The 21251-nt window shown below is 35.1% G+C and overlaps 1 protein-coding gene across 3 annotated transcripts; it reads left to right on the forward strand.

Annotated features, from left to right (window-relative positions):
- The first annotated feature begins 389 nt into the window (after positions 1–389).
- On the forward strand, positions 390–20165 carry Tyf (twenty-four). 3 transcript variants are annotated; one of them, XM_076787511.1, is made up of 10 exons: positions 390–2529; positions 6390–6503; positions 6581–6940; positions 7368–7637; positions 7704–8106; positions 8348–8785; positions 8889–8987; positions 9063–9264; positions 9379–11012; positions 11592–20165. In XM_076787511.1, exons 1-10 carry the CDS (start codon positions 2263–2265, stop codon positions 11660–11662), a joined length of 3858 nt encoding a protein of 1285 aa, XP_076643626.1. In that variant the 5' UTR covers positions 390–2262; the 3' UTR covers positions 11663–20165. The 3 variants fall into 3 exon arrangements, with proteins under 3 accessions (XP_076643626.1, XP_076643625.1, XP_076643624.1); XM_076787510.1 differs by having other exon boundaries at positions 8351–8785; positions 8889–9264; XM_076787509.1 differs by having other exon boundaries at positions 391–2529; positions 8889–9264.
- Positions 20166–21251: the final 1086 nt, after the last annotated feature.

The following is a 21251-nucleotide window of genomic DNA, read 5'->3' on the forward strand; positions in this document are numbered from 1 at the left end:
TATTATATTTTACACATGGCTGTTTATTTAAGTTCCATTTCTTTAGTCCTGTATATAAAAATATGCATAAAAATCCGCAGTTCACTTGTCACAATAAAATTACAGAAAAAGAGAAAAAAAATCTTTTATGTTAACCGGGATTCGAAAACTGAACCTCCGACTTACAAGTCACGCCACATATCACTTCGCCGTCGCAGCTTCTACGACTATGCATCTACACATAATAGTAAATAACTAACTATGTAACTTTAATTAATTATATTTTTAAAACTGTCAATTAACTACGACTAATATTTCATATATACATATCATTAGAAATATGTATTCTATCGTTCTGCAAAAGATTATTGAAATCGAAATGGTACAGTTGGGGTCCTTCCCTTGTTAGTTACGCTCCTGCAGCCAGACGACATTTTCGGAGGCTAAACGATTGGTCCGCCGTTTCTCTGCGCAAAAGCGATCGTTTATTGTGTCGCGAGAAAACTATCTGTTCAGATTTACGTCAGTTTTCCTGTTACATCTTTCCGATGTGATGAACTAAGAGTAATTTCCATGAAACACTAGTGAAATCAAGCAAACTGTTTTAGTGTCAAAGTTGATTAACTGTACGGTCACATTCGGACAGAGTGCTGTGAAGTTTTGGGTGGGCTACTTTTTTTCAATTGAATTGCAGTTTGTATTGTATTTGAAATAAATCCTGACGAGAGAAATTTTTCGTTTGCCACCGTGTAAAATATTTCCGTGCAGAACTGTATCGAAGATTTTTGTGTTATTGTGTGAAAGTGTACAGGCAGAAGTACCATTATGCGATCGATAATTCACCGACGATTTTGGAATACGCTCCAATGATCCGATCACAGTACTTGTGGCTCCATGAAACGTTCCTATTTGTCAGTGAAATGTTTCAAAAGTGCTTATAGTGTCTTCCAAAGCCCATGTACAGCGGAACAGTGATACAAACGAAGTATATACTTTCCAGTGTGTACACGAGCAATGCCAGAAACATGGTTACTGTTTTGTACAAATATGTTTTCGCGTCTTCCGTCCGTGCACGGTTCGAACAACGCTGCTAGTACATTGCATTTAGTGTAAAAAAATAATAATAATAAAATTTTATGTAGAAGCATACGTGAAAAATGTGCATTTTAATATCGACAGCGGCCATTTTGAATTTATGAGTGCTGCGAACTACGCCGATTATCAAACTCACTTTATATCTCCAAAATTGGACTTTCTTCAACATCTATCTAAGAATCATAAAGGCCTGCAACACTAATTTCAAATGTCAGCAGAAAGCATTTCAAAATCAAATCTTGTCGAGTGCTATAGAAAACATTCCAATTCAGTTTTTCGTTATGTGGTTTTATGTAAATTCGTGGCTACATTCTCAACATAAACTGTTTTATTCGAACTTCAAGAATAATTGAAACAAATTACTCATTCTATTTCAAAAGGAATATATTTCAAACTATGCAGTCTAGTGTTTCCTTATTCGTAATTGAAAAAATAAACAATTTTCTGCTACATCAATAGTATAAAACAGGATAATAGTGAAAATTGCTGTTTTTATGATTTTCAATCACTTTCGAGTAAAAGTCTTGCATCGACATAATAAATGTATTTCAATTTGCAAGATGTCTATGTAATATGTACAATTTCCATTTGATGGAGCATAAAACGTGCTTTATCGGCAGCTGTGTTCGCTGCTGACAAGTCAATCTGAAATAACCTCAACAACGAAAGATTACTGATATCAAGAAATAAAAAATCGTACATTCGAATCTGACATACAACAATGAAAACCTATAATCTAATTCAATGTACGTTACACCGTTTGGAAGAAAAGGATCCTCAAAATACGACAGTTAATCTGATTGAACGACAGTCACGACACTAGATAGTGGACGGTGCCATTTTTGTCACCTTCACATCGCGCATGGTGCGCGCGTAAAGACAAGAAGATTTTCAATTGAATCTTTCTAATTATAAATATTTGAGTGCATGGTTCTACAAGCTAAATCAAACATAATGAGTACATGATCGGTTAATCCGATCAATTTTAACCTGACACGTGACATCAGTACAGTGAGAAATGCTTTCGCCTCTTCGAATGTGATGATTCTGGTGGCTTAATAATACGAAAAAAACAAGATCACGAAACTTCGCATGATATGGTATGCGAAAATTTCAAGTCATTTTCCGTGATTAATCGGATCGGGTCGTTAGACCTTGAAAATACCAAAGAGCAACGATGAGAAAGCTATGAGTACAGCGGACACAGCGCTGTCAATTTCGATCAAGATGGCCTCAGGGCCGGAACATCGTCAGGAACCGGTAGCACCCGATAAAACTGTTGAAAGCAGTCGTGGTGAAATCTCTGCTGAAAGAGATGTTGAAAATTTAGTGGTAGGTGTTGAGACTGTTAGTAACCTGAGTTTAAGTGCAGAAAGTGCTTCAACAAATATTGATACAAGTTCAGATCCAACAAGTCAAAGTACGCCGACTTCTACTACCTTCGATAACAAGCAGGTGAGTTATATATAAAAATTTTTAATCAATGAATTAACCATTTTTCTTTTTAAATGATTGCACAAGGCTCTTATTTTCATATAAAGCATTTTAAGTATTTACAGTCAAAGTTTCTCCAGGTTTCAAGTTATTATCTGTACGTCAACAAATAAAGTAACATTTTGAAAGAAAGATCGAAAGACCAAGTAGCAAAAAATAACTGTTTATGTTAAATATGTTAATATCAAACCATAGTAATTTGTTAATATTAGAATAACAAGATTGAAATAAACTGTAGTAACATAAATAAAATATATTAAAATCTTTTATTCCAAATTTTATAGCAAGTTTCTGCTATTCTTAAATTCTGCAATTTCTAAGTTACATACATTTTGTATTATACAGAATGAAATTTAATCAATATGTAAAGTAAATTTTAATTATCTCTTTAAGGCTATTATTAAGGATTTAATCCAATCGAATATAATTCATATATTTTATGCTAGGTAAAACTCACATATTATGAACATAAGGATATAATGTTGACATACTTACATCATACATAATTGAAATTGATAATTTTACACAAAATTTAAAAAGCTACCTTCTACAAAAATGAAAATGTTAACATTGTTTTTCTTAATTATGCAATGCTTCCTTCCCAGCACATTTATAAGATAATGAACAGTATGTTTGATGTCTAATGCACTTAAAACATAGCATGTAAAAAGTTTATGTATCTTTGTCATTTATAAATTTACATCACAGGGGGATAGAGAAATCATAAAATAATCTAAACTATTAGAACTTTTATAAAGTTGATGATATGAATATGATAAACACCTAGTTTGTTTAAGTCAAGATTTTTTCTGGATTTATACAAGTATATAAGAATAATATTATACATATCTCAATTTCTTATTGGTAAATGGACACATGTTATTGTATCTTGTTTAAAATTATAATCCAGCTTATAATCTGTGTTTCTACTTGTGACAATGCAAGGAAGATACAAATTAAATATGTATTGTGTCATTTATTTGGACTTCTACGTATATAGCTATCTGATCTTTAATAATTTCCAGAAATATTTAAAGATTTACAATTAACGAATATAATAAATGAAATGCATAAATCACACTGAAGGTATTAAATTACAATCATGAAGACTATAATGATACGCTTAAAAACAGTCTTGTTATAAATAATAGTTTCTCATAGAGAACTTTATACATTAAAAATTTATACATTATATATAACTATGAAACTATTCTTATTATTATTACACGTAACAGAAATTAAGAGTATAACAATAATTTAGAATATAATTTAAGATAAAGGTGTCTCTTAAGTAATAAAGAAAAGCTAAAGTGATATACATTTAAAAAATTTTGATGGGATATTATAGATTTGTATAAATGAAACGCAATTTGTAAAAGTTTCTTATCTTATATTTGAATTGAAATTATTATATTATTTTCATTCAACGTTGAACATTTTTTTATTATTTGCTTCATTACTGGAAATATTTTATGGAAAAATTTCAAGGAAACTTACGTATCCTATTCATTCCACGTTAAGTTTAAATGTATTTGCATCACTCGGCATACAATTGACAAAGCATAACGAACGGGGGCTATCGGGAGGCCCCTGCTTATTACGGTCCTGGAATGGCCGTGCTCTCAATGTAATGGCGGCGGCCATGCTGAGAAGAGCGCGCCGCACCCGCTCGTCATAATAGCATTTAAATCAGCGGCATATTCTTGACACTGCCGATATTATTTCTTCTGAACAGTGATAGTATATCGTCGGCTACGTTTATCGTGTACTCAAATGCGCAAAATCTCTACGTAACGGTGCTATACTGCGGGACTGCAGTTCGACGGAGCAGAGACGACTGCAGCCGACCCAGGTGCCCTCTAAAAATATAAATTCCGTGCCGGCACTGCCCAGCAGATTTTTCCTTCGTCCGTAAGTCACCCCGGTATCTCCTCGTGTCTCAATTAGCTAATCACGACCCCCTATCGATCTCTGGACAAGCCCAAATTCATTCCTGGTGTGTGTCCTATTTTAATTTACAAGCAAAGGTAAACTCCGTACTGGCTATCCTTTTCGAATTTCCAAGGACTTACGAGCATTCATTTAACAGTGCATTCTGAATCTTCAAAGATGATTGGTTTGTATTGTTCGTACGAAACCAAGTATTTTTTTTCGTTCAGAGGCATATTACTCAACAGTACGAAACGAATGATAATTTCTTTCCTTTCTTTCTTTCTTTTTTGAAACGAACGATAACAGTTTATCATTAACCTATGTATGTACGAAAATGGTATAGTGCTCCGTTTTGTATGTACGACAATTCACGGTCAATAAGTTCGGAAAGGTTTATTATCTCTATAAAAACGGCACACTCTCGGAGAAATCGTAATCGTTTTCAGCATTTACATGTAGCTCTCGGTAAAGTTCGTTCCTAAACGAACGTTTTTTGGATGACGTTTGTGTACTGTTTTAAAAGAAGAAAGAAAAAGTTTGTGGTAGTCAATTACTTCGACTTTTTTTTTATACGGGTAGCCATTCTGATAAGATATTTTCCATTGAATGAAGCTAATCAGGTTACTGTGAGACGGAGTCGGTCGAATTATTTAAAAATAAATGACACGTCCTACATGAATTTTTACAATATTTTGTTCTTTGTTTATAACCTTTGGAGAAAAAAATGTATCTTTCATTACAATATTTATGCTGTACTTTGTAAGTAGACAAATTAGCACCCATGAACCAACAATTTTTACTGTTATATAAACAGCTATGTATATATTTCGATAAAGTAATATATATATATAGATATATATGCCATTACTAAATACACATCAATTTGATGTAAATAATAATGAAATTTAGAACATGTACATTTTTATTAAACATATATTTTATGGTTAACTGTTTTTATAAGAGTTCTGCAAATTAACATCAACAAAATGCTATGTACGCACAAATATGTACAAAGTATTAATTGTGATAATAACGTGTATCATTTATACTAATATACGTTTTTTTCTATGCGGTATCTATATTTCTTTACAAAATCCAATAAGTGAAACCTTAAATTCTCTCTCTCGATCTATCTATATCCATGCTTATCTGTTTAGTGGACTACTTTATACCATGGTGTAGAATATAATTAATAATATTGAAGTACAACAATGTAAATTTATTATTTTCAAAATCTGGCAGTAATCAAATTATAAGATGTTAATGAACTGCGTATAATATTTATGTTATTGAAAATCGATGCCGACAAATGTATTAGGTTTGTCTGTCTGATGTTTAAACAAATTTTAACCGTTGTAAAAATGATGTTGATAAAAAATGAATGTACATGTGTCAGCGTTAATCTTTTTGTTCTTGGCATGTCTTTAAATGTATTTCCACATATGGTTTACTGCTAAAGTTTGGATTGGTCTGTTGGCATACTTTCCATATTTGAATCTAGATTGCAAAACAAGTTCTTCCACTGTGTATAGGTTACAAACAAAATGTTCACAAATGTATTACATAGTACAAGGTTATGGTAGATAGACACAAAATTTGTTAGAATGATCATTGTTTTTTGTATGTGTATTTCCACAAAATAATGTTTTTCATGCGTAACATACATGCATTTAATGTGAAGATATATAATATTGTCAATTCATCGTATGCTTATATAATACTTTTCATTCAATAAGAACACCGACTTATCCTACTGAAATGTATATTTATGTGGATCAGACTTTTATTTTCTTTTTATGTATACATGAATTCAACTTGTAGATATGTTTACTATTAATTTTTAATATTCTGCAGATATTAATATTTTTATTATTTATTCTAATTTTCAGGAAGAACCAGCTACCTTATCCACATTAAATGAAGGTGAACTACGTGCGCTATTAGATGAGGCCATAACTTATAAGTGTCCCAAAGATCGTGAAGGAAAATCGAGTCTTTTTAAAGTGAGTATACTAGTAGTTCTATTCCAGTGTATTATGGTATTTTCCGAACAATAGTAAACTAACAATCATTTTTATAGGAGTTATTGCAAGAAGCAGAAGCTGATGAGACTGAGGAAGGCCGTAGGATAATAACTAATTCACGATGTTTGCCAGGTTCAAATCGTAGAAGGCATAAACGAGATTCTGTATCTGAAAGGCTTACGCACGGAGGATCATTACAAAATTTGGCACAACCTGTTGCTTCGGAATTTGATAGTTTCGCTTATTTGACATCTGGTTCCAGTCATACCTACGGAGGAAGCAGAAGAAAAAATAAAAAGTATACAGGCTCCAGTGTGTCTGCCAGACAAAGAGAAGGCGGTTCATTACCTTCAAATGTAAATGCATCACATAGTTTGGCTTCATTGGCTAATCTAGACTTACTATTTGATAAAAAGGTATGGATTTTGTGAAATTTCTCTGCTAATTAATTTTAGTATTTGATGCGACAATATTACATATTAAAAAAGTACAAGTCTAGAATATATAGACGTGATTTTAAATAATATTTATAAATATTTATACACACCACTTTAAATAGATATGCACAGGTCTTGTTTGTTCGATTCACTTTCCTTGTGTTCTCACACTAATGCATAAGACGGTGAAGTCCTAGTTGGACTGTCCCTTCTATTGACCATTTAAAGTGTCTTATTACAATTTACCGGCTGAAAGTCACTGCATAAACATGACCTTATACATTTTTGTGAGTACAAAAGAAAAACTCGAGTAACTTATGTGCATTACATAAGAATAGTACATACAAACTTTGTGTAAACTGTATGATTAAATTTATGTTCTTTCTTTGTTTGTTGAACTATAAAGAAGGGTTTCTGTGAAGAAAAAACAGTATATGACTGGACCAATAAAGAAAAATCCAAATCTTTAGACAAGCCATCATATACAAGCACAAAGAAGGAGGAAAAAGAAAAAGACAAAAAAGATATAAAGAAAGATTTCTGCGAATCCGAGCTTGACGCGCGTGAAAAGAGAAGTAACAAAGGGAAACAGGGGACAAATGAAATGCTTGAATCAGACAATCCACCACCAGAGTATAAGTCAGATTACATGGTGATCGACTTGGGTGATGCTGAGGTATATATCTTCTATTAAATATAATCCATTAAATTGACATATTTATGTTGACACATATTTTTGTAGGTGGGTACTTTTAGCGAAAGAAATGTGGGATCCACAATAAGTGGGGTTCAAAGACCTCACTCTCTGGATACAGAAATTGATGATGGAATTGAAATGAAAATCATTGAACCACGTAGACCTCAATATATATCACGTACTACTTTTGATATAGCTCAGACTCCTGTGGATACTACTATAGATTTCTCCCTCCGCGAGCATAGTGGAAAACAAGATAAATCAAAAATATCTGTTAACGGTACAGAGGTAACTGGAGCCCTCTCGTTTCAAACTTTTAATACTGTGAAATGTGGTATTGGTGGAACCTCGAATAGTTCTACTGCTAGTCAGGGTAAAGTTCCAAGTTTAGTTCCAAGTTTATGCTCCGTGATGTCTGCATCCTTACAAACACAGAATATCACAATGGGTAAGTGATACCTGATTTTTACTTGCTATAGGAGAATAGAATCGATAAAACAATAAGATAAGAACGTAGAAATTTGATTATTAAAATACAATCGATGGTAGAATAGATATTGTATTTTCGCTTTGACGAGGAAAATAAAGATTGCTTCCTACAGTGATGAATATAATAGAATGACGTCGTTTTTATGTATATACTTTTAATTTGATTGTATAGTAAGTTAAAATGGGTCAATTTTGCACAGAAGGTTCTAGGTACACAGCTCATACCACGGCATCTGGAGAGAAAAAATCGTTGGATGAAAATGGCAATGCAGTGCAAAATTACAATGGGGAGCGTAAGAAGCCTAGAAGAAACCACACACGGGAACTGAATGTTATTGTATACAATGCTGAGAACGTCGAAGGTCATCGAAACGACGAAGACATTGATACTTTAATTAACTTTATTGAGAATAAAGAATCTAAAAGTAAAAAAAGCAAACCAGGCAATCCAGTAAGAGTAAAAACTAGTTCTGGAGCGAAGCCAAGGAGTAGAGAAAAAGATACTAAAAGAGAACAGTTGCCTGCCAAGTTACAGAAATCCAATTCGCTCGAAGAAATATCAAAGACAAAACTTGAAGATCTTACAACAGAAAAAAGCGTCAGTTCTAGCGGTGCCAGTAGTCTGTCAAGTCAGCAAGGTAAGTAGTTGGCACTGTACTATAGTTTAATGTTCCAAGAACGATAACTATCTTCTATGAAATAATTTTAAATATATAAAATACGTGTCCTGTCGTTTTATAGGCACAATTAATGTCACTCTACGTCGTGCGAAACAAAGAAGCACGGGAGATACTGCTATCGATAGTCGCGGTGATAGACGATCCTGGGGAACCGAAGAAGGTCAGTCTATATATTGCAATGATACCGGAGATGATTATGGTAGTCGTCGAAACTCCAATAAAAAAATCAATCCAGAGTCCGAACACGAAACAGAATTTCTGGTTGTGACGAAAAAGAAGAAGAGTAAAAAGCAGAGGAGAAGTTCCAGTGGTAGTAGAGCACAGAATTTAACGACAACCGGATCGTATCTTCAGAACTCGAGAGGATTTTCTAACGAATACAGAACGCCTCTTTCTCCTGAACTTAGAAGAAAATCGGCAAGTAGTATGCCGCCAAGGTAATTAATAACGTTGTCTTTCAGCGGTTTAAACCGATGAAATTAAGTTACTATTTGATGGTGATTGAATTGAACAAGATTTATCAAATATAGTAAAATACTTACTGTTTACAGTGACAAATCGGACAGTAGCGACACAGACTCTGTCCATTCATTGCCAGTCACATCAAATACGTCCAAACACAACTTATCGAAAGTAGCTACCTCATCAGGCGGTACGCCACAGGCAAGTTACGCAGACATAGCTCGTATGGCAACTATTAATATGACTCATAGTTCGGTATTAAATATATCTTCGATTGTTCCGAGTATGTTGAACACATCTTCGTGGCCTACTGTGCCACCCAAAACGCCCTCGGAACCAGACAAAATTCCTCAGGACTATTATCCAAGCTTAGACGAATTGCAACACTCCGATAGAAAAACGAAGCAGCATAATTTCACTCACACGAATCATATTCTGAACCTTAGTTTTGACAAATCACCTTCGCCGACTTTGTTGTCGAAGATGAAGAGTTCGACGGAAAGGAAAAAAGCGGAAGCTCAAGAAGAAGCTATTAGCAAAAATATTCAAGTAATCAAATATGTGCAAGACATCGAAAAAATGCAAAATCTAACGCAACAGGAACAGAAGCACGGAAGTTCAAGCGAGATTTCAGCGTCAAATCCTCTACAGCAAAAGCTTAATAATGCGGTTACAAATTGTAATTTGGACTCGGACAACAGTAATTCGAATTGCAACGTTGTTAATAACAAAGATCCAATTATAAACACGAAATGTAATAATCCTCGATCGCGGCGAGGATATTCTCAAACTATTCAGACTGTACAAAATCAAACGCATGACGATCAGCATTTAAAAAAAACTACATATGTACAACACCACGATGACAATTTGAAGAAACTACATAGTACAGAAAGTCCTAATACACATTCTGAGAATAAAAATACCTCAGGGACGGGTTCGTTTGATGACGGTGAGACGGCAAAAATAAAAGCAAACACACAAAACAATCCGAAATCGCCTCAAGAGGGACAAGTTACCGATTCGGATAGCACAAAAGTACCGAAAAATGACAAAATCACGAAAGTTACGAGAGAACAGAATACTAATGTCAAACACGAGTCTGTTAAATCAGGAAATCCGCATTCCGTGAATTTAAAGCAAGACCAACAAGAGGATCCACCTTTGAAGACCGAGTCGCAGCAAACGTCTAACAAGCAAAGAGCATCGAGACCCGCGGTTATATTGCTGGATGAAACTTCGTCCGATATCACTAAGAACACTGACCTGCCAACGGAACTTAGATTTGGTTTTGAAATAAATGAACAACTCTTACTATCTGAAGATTCTACGATCGACGATACTTCAACTGCCAGTTCAGTTTTTCCATCTGTAGTTCCGTCACTTATCAACAAACCACCCTCGAATTTCGATAGATACCCTCCACCAATGTTCGAAAGGCATATGAAATGTGATAAATTTACGCCTAATTTCATACAACCAAATACTCATATGACGCAACAACCTATGCACCCAGTGATAATGCAACGGTTACCGTGCATGGGGTACCCACCCAGATTTCCACCGCCCCCATGTCTGCCACCACCCCCTACACCTCCACCAGGTATAATGGAAAAATATCATCAACCCAAGGAAGATTTTTCTATGCTATATGTAGCTCCTGAAGAAGACGTTAATATACAGACATACAATCACGATAAAATTGTTTCATTTGTTGGTTTAGGTAAGTATACAATATTTCTTTAGATGACCCCAGAGTATACAGTCAATCATGAAAGTTCACGTATGCCTGCCTGCCTGCCTGTAATCTAATAGTTTTGCTCAGGATCGTTATACAGGGTGAGACATTTAAAACATGCCACTTGAATAACTCGGTTGCTACACTACCGAATATGAAATTCAGTAGGTATATATAGGCTTTTGTGATCGACTGTGTATAAGTGCAATGTTGCCCAAACAATCTGGAATTCAGTTTAGAATTTCAACTCTATATCTAATATCATATTCGTTGATGAATTATGAATGAAATATAACAATTTTCACAATTTTTTCGTAAAATTTGTATTGATGGATTAATTACGTCTTATCGATGAAAATTGAAGTGTACATATACCTAATGTTAGGTGTAGCCCGAGATGACGAAATGATAAACGAACCGTTATCTGATTAAAACAAGTTTCATTTTCATGGAAAGTATTTCCAGATCGTTGGAGTGATATTGTATTTAAAAATGAATTCCTACAATTAAAACTTAAAACTGTTTTTGTTGTACTAAAATATTCTTTTTCCTTTGTTATTATAGCATGGGATGCTGTTATGAGAGAAATGCCATTAACTGCAAGTGGTCGTATTCAGTTCTATAGTGGTCAGTGAAATGAGCACCAAATTTGTGGAATGAATAATATAATAATGTTTTTATATTGCAAGATTGCATCTGTTGCATTATTGCCTACTAAAAAAAATATATAGACCGCCGGGAGAGTCTGTTTACCGATGTGAAAACCGAACATGTACGTGAACGCAAGAAACGTGATCGAACATTTATCAAAATGTTATCAAAACTTTTGGTATCGATCAAAGGTGAAACAAGCTGTGCTAATTAAAGTCAAATCGTCAGTGATAATTCTGTAAAGCCCATCGGTGCAAAATGTGCCTCGAAAAATAGTGTACATAATAGTCAATCACCATAAAAAGGCAATGCTTAGAAATTGTATGTTCTACCGTTGTACATAGTATTGAAATTGCAAATACCGTTGAAGAGGTAACAACATCAAAGTTTCAGTATTGACATCTATAATATTTCAGTGAAAATCTCGGATCTGAAAAGTCTCTAATATCACGCGAAATAATATTTCACAGTTTCCGACACACACACACGCAAAAAATAAAATTTCCTTGTAAAAATAAATGGTGAGAATCATACATGTGCAGAATGCTTCGTATAAACATTTGGAAAGTGAACAGAGAAGAATAAAACACAGATAACTATTTAAGAAAGTTAAAAATAACTAAAACGAGATTGCCGTGATGCAGATCCTTGAAAAACTGCATGTGCTGTGACAGTGGTTTATGCTGATGCCTTTAAAATAACAGATACACCTTAGAAACCATTGTAATAAAGTCTATGAATAGTTGAAAGGAGTCTGTTATGTTAACTATGCCAAATTGAGGTCATCTGTCGAAAAAAATATTGCTACGTTACTAACAATCATGAAGAGCCTGCAAGCTGGAATGATCTTAAAGAATGATAGCTTGAAAACAGGGACTGTTGTATCGGTCAGTGAGTCTTCGTCGAATCTTTAGGATGACTGAAATGGAAATAATGGTTGCTAGATTAAACGGAACTTTATTTGAGACAGCTTAAAAGAAACGTGCAGGAAGCTGTAAAGTTGTGGAAAGTGTAACGGGAAAAAGGAAAAGAAAAAATGAAAAAGATGGTGTGTGTAAGTGTGACATTGAACACGTGTAAAATATTAAAAATAGTTCGATTGACTCATAACTTTACGGAGTGGTTAATTCTTCCAGCTGCAACTGATAATAGTTTAAGAAATTTAAAGAAAGAAAGAAAAAAAATGAAAGAATCATAAACTGATTTTTGCAAAAAATATTGCGCTCAAGGTCATAAACTGAATGGAGGCAGTGAGAAAGAGTGCGAATGTGTCAAAAACGCTAAATTTTTACACAGACTCGCTTATTTAACGAATAATTAATTATTAATTATTGGTAATGATAATTATAATAAAATACTTGCTTGTGATCATAAAGTATGACAGTGTGTGAATGCGTGTAGTTCATGTAGATACTTTTCTACTAGCTGATGTTCAATTTGGTTTTGAACTTCTGTTTAAAATTCTTAGAGTCTTTAATGGAATTGTGTTATTCCCCGGAATTAAGCAACTAAATACACTTTGTGGTTGGTATTCATCTACGATAGATGAGAATAAAAAGAAAGGCTTAAAGATACGAGTTAATCAAAAGAGTGAATTTAACATAATTCTTTTTAAAGTGATTCTATTTGTTAACATAGGATGTCTACCTCCAATACATATTTTATTTTTTCAATAGGCAAACGAAACAATGAGACAAAGATAAATTTAAATTGTAGTTTTCAAAACATCTTCAGCAAGGAACGCATGAGAAAGTGCATGGAAGCTTGTCATTATCAAAGGTAATGATAAACAAACTACCACTGACAAGTTTCATATAAAAGAGTAAAAGTGTGTTTGTCTATTTAGATTATTATTATTATTATTATTATTACTACTACTACTACTACTACATTATATTACATTATTATTATTATTATTATTATTATTAATGAGAAGTTAATCGTTATTAACAAATTAAAATTGGCGATTTTTGTTATGGCTTTTTTTTCAATGATATCAAAATTACGTATGAAGAAAGAAATAAACGAACTTTGTTGATACATTACTTTTTCTCCAGTAATAAACCAATAGTACAGCTGGGGGTACAGCTTTCACATGAGTAATAAATTAAGATATGTAATGTATAAAGAAAGAAATATCAACGCATATTCACGAATATGCCTCGAAGGGAACGTCATTCCGTAATTCCGTCATTATTGAACGAAACGTGAACACTTTTTTAGTAGCATTTCGATTATATGACACTGTGATCATGATCACTGTCTAACTTTGTATTAAAACGTTTTCAACTCGTAAAATATTAATTATTATTATTATTATTGTGGTCTGTTTTCACGAGAAGAAGAATCACAAGGTGCATCAATAGTCATAACAGTTTTTCGCTCCAGTCTTATAACTCGCATGTTGCGAGCTCAGAGTGGTCCAAGCCTTTTTTTCGCAAGAAAACAGATTACGCACAAAACAAGACGTTACAAACCAATGATGCATTAAAACATGCTTTTACAGTTAGTTTCTTTTTTATATTTTTTCATTTTACATTATACATTCTACCATTATATGCTTTTATAATGTAGTATTAGGTGTTCAATGATAAAGATCTTTTTTTTTCTAATCGGTGAGAGTTTCTTTAAATGTAAGTCAATCTGTATAAGTGCTCACACGAATATTATTACCGGCTGATTCAATTTTTAATTGCGAGACCTTGTTATTACATCATGCAATTTTATCGGTGTTTTAAGTGGATGACTTTCCTTCGGGGTATCTTCGTACGGTGTGCTGAAACTATTCAAAAGTCAGGTGCTCCATCGGCTTAAAAGTAATAGCGTGCAGTGTCGACTTGCGCCATTGACCGGTTCAAATGGCCAGGTACTAAGTTTCTTGCAGAGAGCGTAGCACAGAAGTACTTGAAGAAAATAGGACCATAAATTGTATATGATAATATGCGTTGAATGGCAGCTATGCTGAAACAATGTCGTATATCGTGGGGTATAAAATGTATCCCTCTTTTTTTCTCTTAATAAACAAAAGGAAAAGAGATATAACGATTAAAAACATGCGAAACGATAGCATACTTATTCTTTTCTGCAGTTGAAAACGACAAAGATGATAATTGGACAGCGGATTTTATGCATTCATGACAAAAATGAGTAGGTGCAATCAGCGGCGAATTTATACTTCTGCTTCTTCTATTTATACTTAGGAGCTACCTCTAAACCTCAGCTCTCCTTAAAGGGCCAACTCCCTCTTCGCTCGCTCCCTTTTACGCTTTCTCCCCATAGGTTTATCAATAGTACAAAGCACAAAATCATTCGTACTACCCTAATTTTGCTCAACCTATTTTTCAGATATGGGGGGAGCTAGGTACTTGCATTCTGCATTCCCGTCCTGTAGGCTCTAAATGATTTTTTGTAATTTCATACGTCATTCAAAACATGTTATTTTTATTCTTAAATTGGTTAACATTTACAATTATCTGTTTTTATTATTATGACTTGTTCCTTTAGTATTTTTCCAAAAATTTGCCGCCCTGAGCTATAGCTCCTATAGCCCCCCACCCTTAAATCCGCCACTGGGAGCAATTTAAAACCGTGAAAACATTAGAAGAATTTAAACGTACAGTTATATTATTTTCAACTTATTAGACACATTAAGAAAGAAAATAAATTTCTGATTCGCTCCGGTTTGTTGCAATTTAGGTAGAACTTTTTTATTTTGCATAAAGATCCGCTGTCTAATGATAATACTCGATCGATTTGGAAACTTCTACTGTTCGAAGTAACTTAATTCTTTTCACGTTACGCGACGCTTCAAATTCGAGTGACAAAGAAACACGTTCGATTCTGTTCAACGGCAGGCTATCTATTTGCATTTATCTATGAACTATTTTGTGACCTGTATTGTAATATAAAACAATATATGTTTCTCGTCGCGGCCACGAAATCCTAATTTTGATGGCGTGGGAGCTTCTTTTTTTTTCTTTCTATTTCTCGTAACAGTTAATGGAAAACAAACGCATCGTTCCTGTACATCTGATTCTCAGCTATAACGCGTAATAGATTCGTTTTGAATTGTTGAAACGTCACCGACTGTACATTAATTTTAACCGTAGTTGATGTTATTCCCCGTCTTGAATTGTTACTTGTGAATACGTAATACATAAACAATGCAACATATTGACAGCGAGTGTTCATTAAGGAAAATGCGTGAAGAACTTTTATCATTTTCATTGTTATAATTCAGTTACTTCACACGATCCGGATAAATACCGCCTAATTGTAATATGCTTGAAACTATGGTGAAAACCGACAAAAAGAAAAAAAAAAGAAAAACTAAGTAACGATCGTGCGTGTTGTGTAATTGTTCTAACTGCGGGAGAGTTGTTTAAATGTTTCTGATGGCTGATTCATTTCGTTCCGATTCCACCACAGTTAAATTCGCCCGGTTCCGTACATCAGCCAAAGAAATGTTTATCTATATTCGACAATGATTGTTCGAGGCAATACTCGATTATCGGCGCGGGCACGTCAATAGTGTTAACAGAGACGAACAAAGGAAAAAAAAAAGAAAAAAGAAAGAAGTTGCACGAAACGGAGTCGAAAGGGGGAAAATAAAAAAGATGAGAGAAGAGGAGAGTAATAACAATTGAGAGTGGCAAACAGTGTCCGACGATCTCAGTGTTAGCCTTGTATCACTGTACAATTTGTTATTCAGTGTAAGACGGTTTTTCTGTGCTGTATATACATATATTAATAACGATTATTAACGATTAACAATTACAATGAAGCTATTCGATTACCTATTATTGTATCGCTATTATTATTATTATTAAATATCAACTATACAGAGAACGCAGAAACTATCGGATTGTTTCGCGTTGAATCAATCGCTCCACGCACGTCCGGGGTCAGGGACTTTTCAATGTCAAACGTGGAAACTCGATATTTCTACTTTACTCCAAAATATCCGGAATAAACATTTAACCCTCGCACTCCTGCGAGTTCGATATTTTATTAATACAGTTTTATTCCGATATAAAACGATGGCTCGGCACCGGCTTTCGTCATATTTCGGATGAGAGTACCTATGTAGCTTGACGATTGAGAATGTTGTAGAGAATGTCGTTGAGAATGTTGTAGAGATTCGAAAAGGATAGACTATGACATATCCTCTTGTTCTGACGCTGATCGGTGTCGAGCGAACAGCTTTAAAAGAAGAAGAGGGGATAACAATTTTCTTATTTCGAAATCAAAAGCGCCGTCTTATATCGGAATGAAACTATTGACGGTCGCTCGAGCTTATCCCCACCGCCACCGCGACGGGTGACGAATGACTTCGGCATAGCATACAATGGGTTAATTACAATTTTTATACTGAACGATATTTTTCGAATTCCTGTGAAAGTTTGTACAGATAAGACTCTCATCGTTAACACGAAACAATAAATTCAACTTTGAATGGAAATTATGCGAATGAAATGATACAAATTTTTCGACGTTCGGCGTGCAAAGCGATCGATTCAATGTGAAACGATCTTTATCACGAGTGATTGTGCATGTAAAAAAATAAAGAGGAAAAAGAACATGTTGCGTGTATGGTAAAGGCTGTGCTGCCCAGCTGAAAGCGAAAAATTAACAACAGAAAAAAAAAACAAAAAGAAAGCAATGAAAAAGGACAACAAAGAGACAGAGAGGATTTTGTTGCCAACGTTTGATGTGTTGCCAAAGTTTTCCCCCCTAAGTGGATACAAAAACACAGTATAAAGTAATATTCGAGTTCCTTTTTTCGTATTTCGTTTTCGTTTTGTTTATTTGCTCGTCGATTGGACGATTCGATTTTCCTTTCGTGGGAAGGGGGATGGATATGGTTGTTTTTCATCGGGAACGACTCGCTTATTCATGCGTTTCTTTTCTCTCTTTAGCAGGACTGTACGCACTCGTTTGCTTAAACGTTTATGATGGTTAGAACATAGACGAAAAAGAAGCATTGTGATAATACAAACGTAGCGATTATTGTTTTCAATCGATTTAAAGCCGGAACAATGCCTTCGAATATTACTTGCATACTGTTACTAGCCGGTGATGCGTATTCGGACGATAAATCGCTGCGCATATGTACGTTTATAGTTTAATAAAAAGAAGAAGAAGAATAAGAAGAAAAAATGAAAAGCTAGGGGAGGGGAAAGGGTGGAACGACAAAGAGAGGAGGAGAACAAATGAACATTATTCGTGAAGAGGAGAGCTTCGTCGAACAAAAGTTGTTCTTCGCTGGCGAGAGTGTGGACAAGGATCAAAAGCTGAAACCCCGATTTATTCTCAGGATGCGTAAACGCAACGGCCGTCGCTTACTATTTTGTTACTGATAGTACCGAGAACCTCGAATTCATGCAAATCACTATTACGGACCATGGATGTAAAAAGTTATTGCTACGAAGTGTGTGTATAAGATGAAACAGTGAAGCAGTGGAGGGAGATGATAGTGCGACAATGGTGTAAGAGTGCAAGAGAGCGTGAAAGATCGTGTGCGTGCGAGGATGCTAACTTCGATGCTTCTTCTACAAGTGAGAGATTATATTGTCCTCCTCAATATGATTGTAAAAACGTCGAAAACGAGCGTATAGTATCGCCATTTGGCCTTTATGCTGTTCTAATCTGCGATTTCATACAAGCTTCGCCCGTTGCGGTACCGATATGTTTATATCAGAGAGAATACGAGAGTACGCACGGCCGAGGTTTTTCTGCCATCGCTTTTGACAGTATAGACAGAGATAGATCATACCCATTTTTAGCATGAACAGAACCTATACTCGTACATAGTATGTATGCTGAAAGTGGGTATAGGTTCTGTTCCATGCTACAAGTGGGGTATAGGTTCTGTTCCATGCTAAAAGTGGATACGATCTGTCTCCGTCTATACTGGCAAAATTGAAGGCAAAAAGCGCCGGGCGCGAACACTCTTGTATCCTCTCTGGTTTCTATCTATTTCCTAGGATTTTCATTTTTTTTTCTACTTTCTTTTTTGTTTCTGTTTATCCTTCGAATCGCGCGGGCGTAGACGCGTACACGAGCGACGGATTAAACGATTTAAATAGAGACTCGAGCCCGAAAGATTTCTATCGATGTCGATTAGACGTTAACGCGAAACGCGACAGAACACACGAAATGCGAGTTCAATCGTATCCTGTGTTTAGTGTCGCGACTATAGTAATTGCGATGCATCTGTTTACCGTCGCAGAGGCTAAATATGTGAATAAAACTATGTAAAAGTTCAGCAAGAACAGGTGCGTCGAGAATATAAGAAAAGAAGAAAAAAACAATACACGTAATAATAACGAGAATCACGAGAGAAGTGAGAAGCCAAACACCGTCTTTTCTATTTCTTGCACATATTGCGTTTGATGATCACGTTCACTCGAACGCTTTCTGTTGGAACTGCGAGCGGTCTCCTGTTTTGCACGGCTTTCTTTCTTTCTTTTTTTTTATTCTGTGCCGCTGAAATATGAACGACTGATTTTCTTTAGATTAAAAACGAACACTATTAGAAGAGAACGAGAGGGCAAGGATCGTGTTAGAACAGAATCTTTCAAAGAAACTAGTCCCTTACGAGTGAGCATTTTCAGGAAGAAATGTTTGACAATAGGACTGTTATTATTAAGCGGTAGTGTAATTTAAAAAACAAAACAAGAAAACGATTTGTTTCTTTTCTATCACTGCGACACACTATACGACGTATTTATAGTGTCTGTTTTGTTTACGTATCGATAAAAAGTATTTCTATATATTTGTCCGTTTGTACGTGGGTTACACGATTAACAAAAACGAAGAGGAAAAAGAAAGAAAGACAAAGCATCGATAAAGTGTGCAGCATTTCTTCGTATCATTTCTTCGGAGGGAAGCTTTTTATCTCCTTCGACAATTCGGGACACGATTTGCTTATTATCTTTACGTACCAAACCGAAAAATTCCATTGGTAACCTTCAATAGACTTTTTATGTGTGTATGCAATGTATGTGTGCCTAAACGAATGCATAAATGCGACGAAGTAGACAATTTTGTGCAGCATAAAAGAGAGAGAGAGAGAGAGAGAGAGAGAGAGAGAGAGCGAGGGAGAGAGAGAAAGAGAAAGAACGTAAGAGATTGAAAGAGAAGAGAAGGTGTAAATGGTGACGCGAACGCGTTGAAGTATAATGCGACCGAAAAATAACGTTTACGCTAAGAAGAACGCACGTTGCCATTTGTTGTTACTGGTTATTATTATTATTATTATTTTCTTTTTGTCTTTCAGTTGGTGTTAAAACGTGTTTCTCTTTAATAATTTTCGTTTCTTTATTCTCTTTAGTTTCTAAGGTACATATTTGTTTTACATCTCGCGTACACATAAACACAAACATACATCGGCATTTTGTTCTTCATGAATTTTTAACTGTAAAACCGAATTAAAAGGCGTTTTGTGATCGATTATCGACATTAAAAGTCTCGTTTCTTCTTTTATTGCTATTGCTGTTACTTCCACCTATAAGGATGTACGTATACAGTGGATCCAAACAGTATTCGAACGCTTCCGGTTCTTGAGAAATTGTCAATATTTGAACTAGGATAATTTCGAAAAAAATTGTACAATAATAAACTCTGACTCATTTTAATATTTTATAGATGAAAAATGAGGAACAAGTTTGGCCGTGTAAAGCTTACGCCAGATCTAGGCGACTTCTTCCCCGCCGTCGCTTCACGACCCTCACTACCAGCCTATAGGTTCCCCCACCACTGGCCACTTCATATTACCCTACCGTGCTTTTATCTTTCCTGGAGACAACCTCCTATATAGGTTCCACAAGGGGGCCCGCCCCCTTCTCCCACACTCCATAGGAGCATGGTGGGGGATCTTAGGAGTGGGAAAAGGACTCGCATGTGGCTCGCAAGCCCAGTGTCGACAGATCAAGACTGGTTCCCTCACTCTAATTTCCCCTTCTACCGCGCTATTCCCCAAGTTTCCGATGCGTTTCGTCTCTGTCCTGCATACTCCGATACTGGCAGAGAGAGGGTAACTTTTTCCTCTCAATTCGTGCTCCCTCCCCTCATCTGGCGACACTGCGCGAGCCCCCAATTGCCCAGGCCTGGCCTACGCGGTGTACCTTATCATTATTGTAAAGATGGCTTTTCATTTAAAGCTGAATAAATTAACTAAAAAAATTGTACATCGAATTGAAAACAGTCGGTGTAAAGAGGAGGCTTCAATCTTCAAATCTGTGGTAGATTTAGTCGAGAGAAAAATTTTCCAATGTTTTTACATACGCTCCAATTTGTAACATTTTGGTTCTGAAAAAGCGTATTCAGTTTCCCAGTTGCTGTATTATGCAGAAATATCTTACACAAAAATGAACGATGGATGACAAAAGTAGAGGCGTCGAGCTTTAAAACGAGTCCAAGTTTACTGTTGTATATACTATTTTTTTTTACGAAATTGTCACAGTTTGAATATCGACAATTTTTGGAGAATTAGAAATTTAGTGATATTTTTTGGATGCACTCTAGCAGGACTCGAGTTAGAGGAAGTTAGAGTTTAATCGACTTTTATCA

This window comes from Halictus rubicundus, chromosome 5 (genome assembly GCF_050948215.1).
Source record: "Halictus rubicundus isolate RS-2024b chromosome 5, iyHalRubi1_principal, whole genome shotgun sequence".
Classification (NCBI taxonomy): Eukaryota; Metazoa; Arthropoda; class Insecta; order Hymenoptera; family Halictidae; genus Halictus; species Halictus rubicundus.

What these genes read in the sequence shown, in the direction of transcription:
- Tyf (XM_076787509.1), top strand. Translation starts at nt 2,263, where the DNA reads ATGAGTACAGCGGACACAGCGCTGTCAATTTCGATCAAGATGGCCTCA. An exon ending in CTACCTTCGATAACAAGCAG is followed by an intron (nt 2,530 to 6,389) that starts GTGAGTTATATA and finishes TCTAATTTTCAG; the next exon opens with GAAGAACCAGCTACCTTATC. An exon ending in ACTTACTATTTGATAAAAAG is followed by an intron (nt 6,941 to 7,367) that starts GTATGGATTTTG and finishes TGAACTATAAAG; the next exon opens with AAGGGTTTCTGTGAAGAAAA.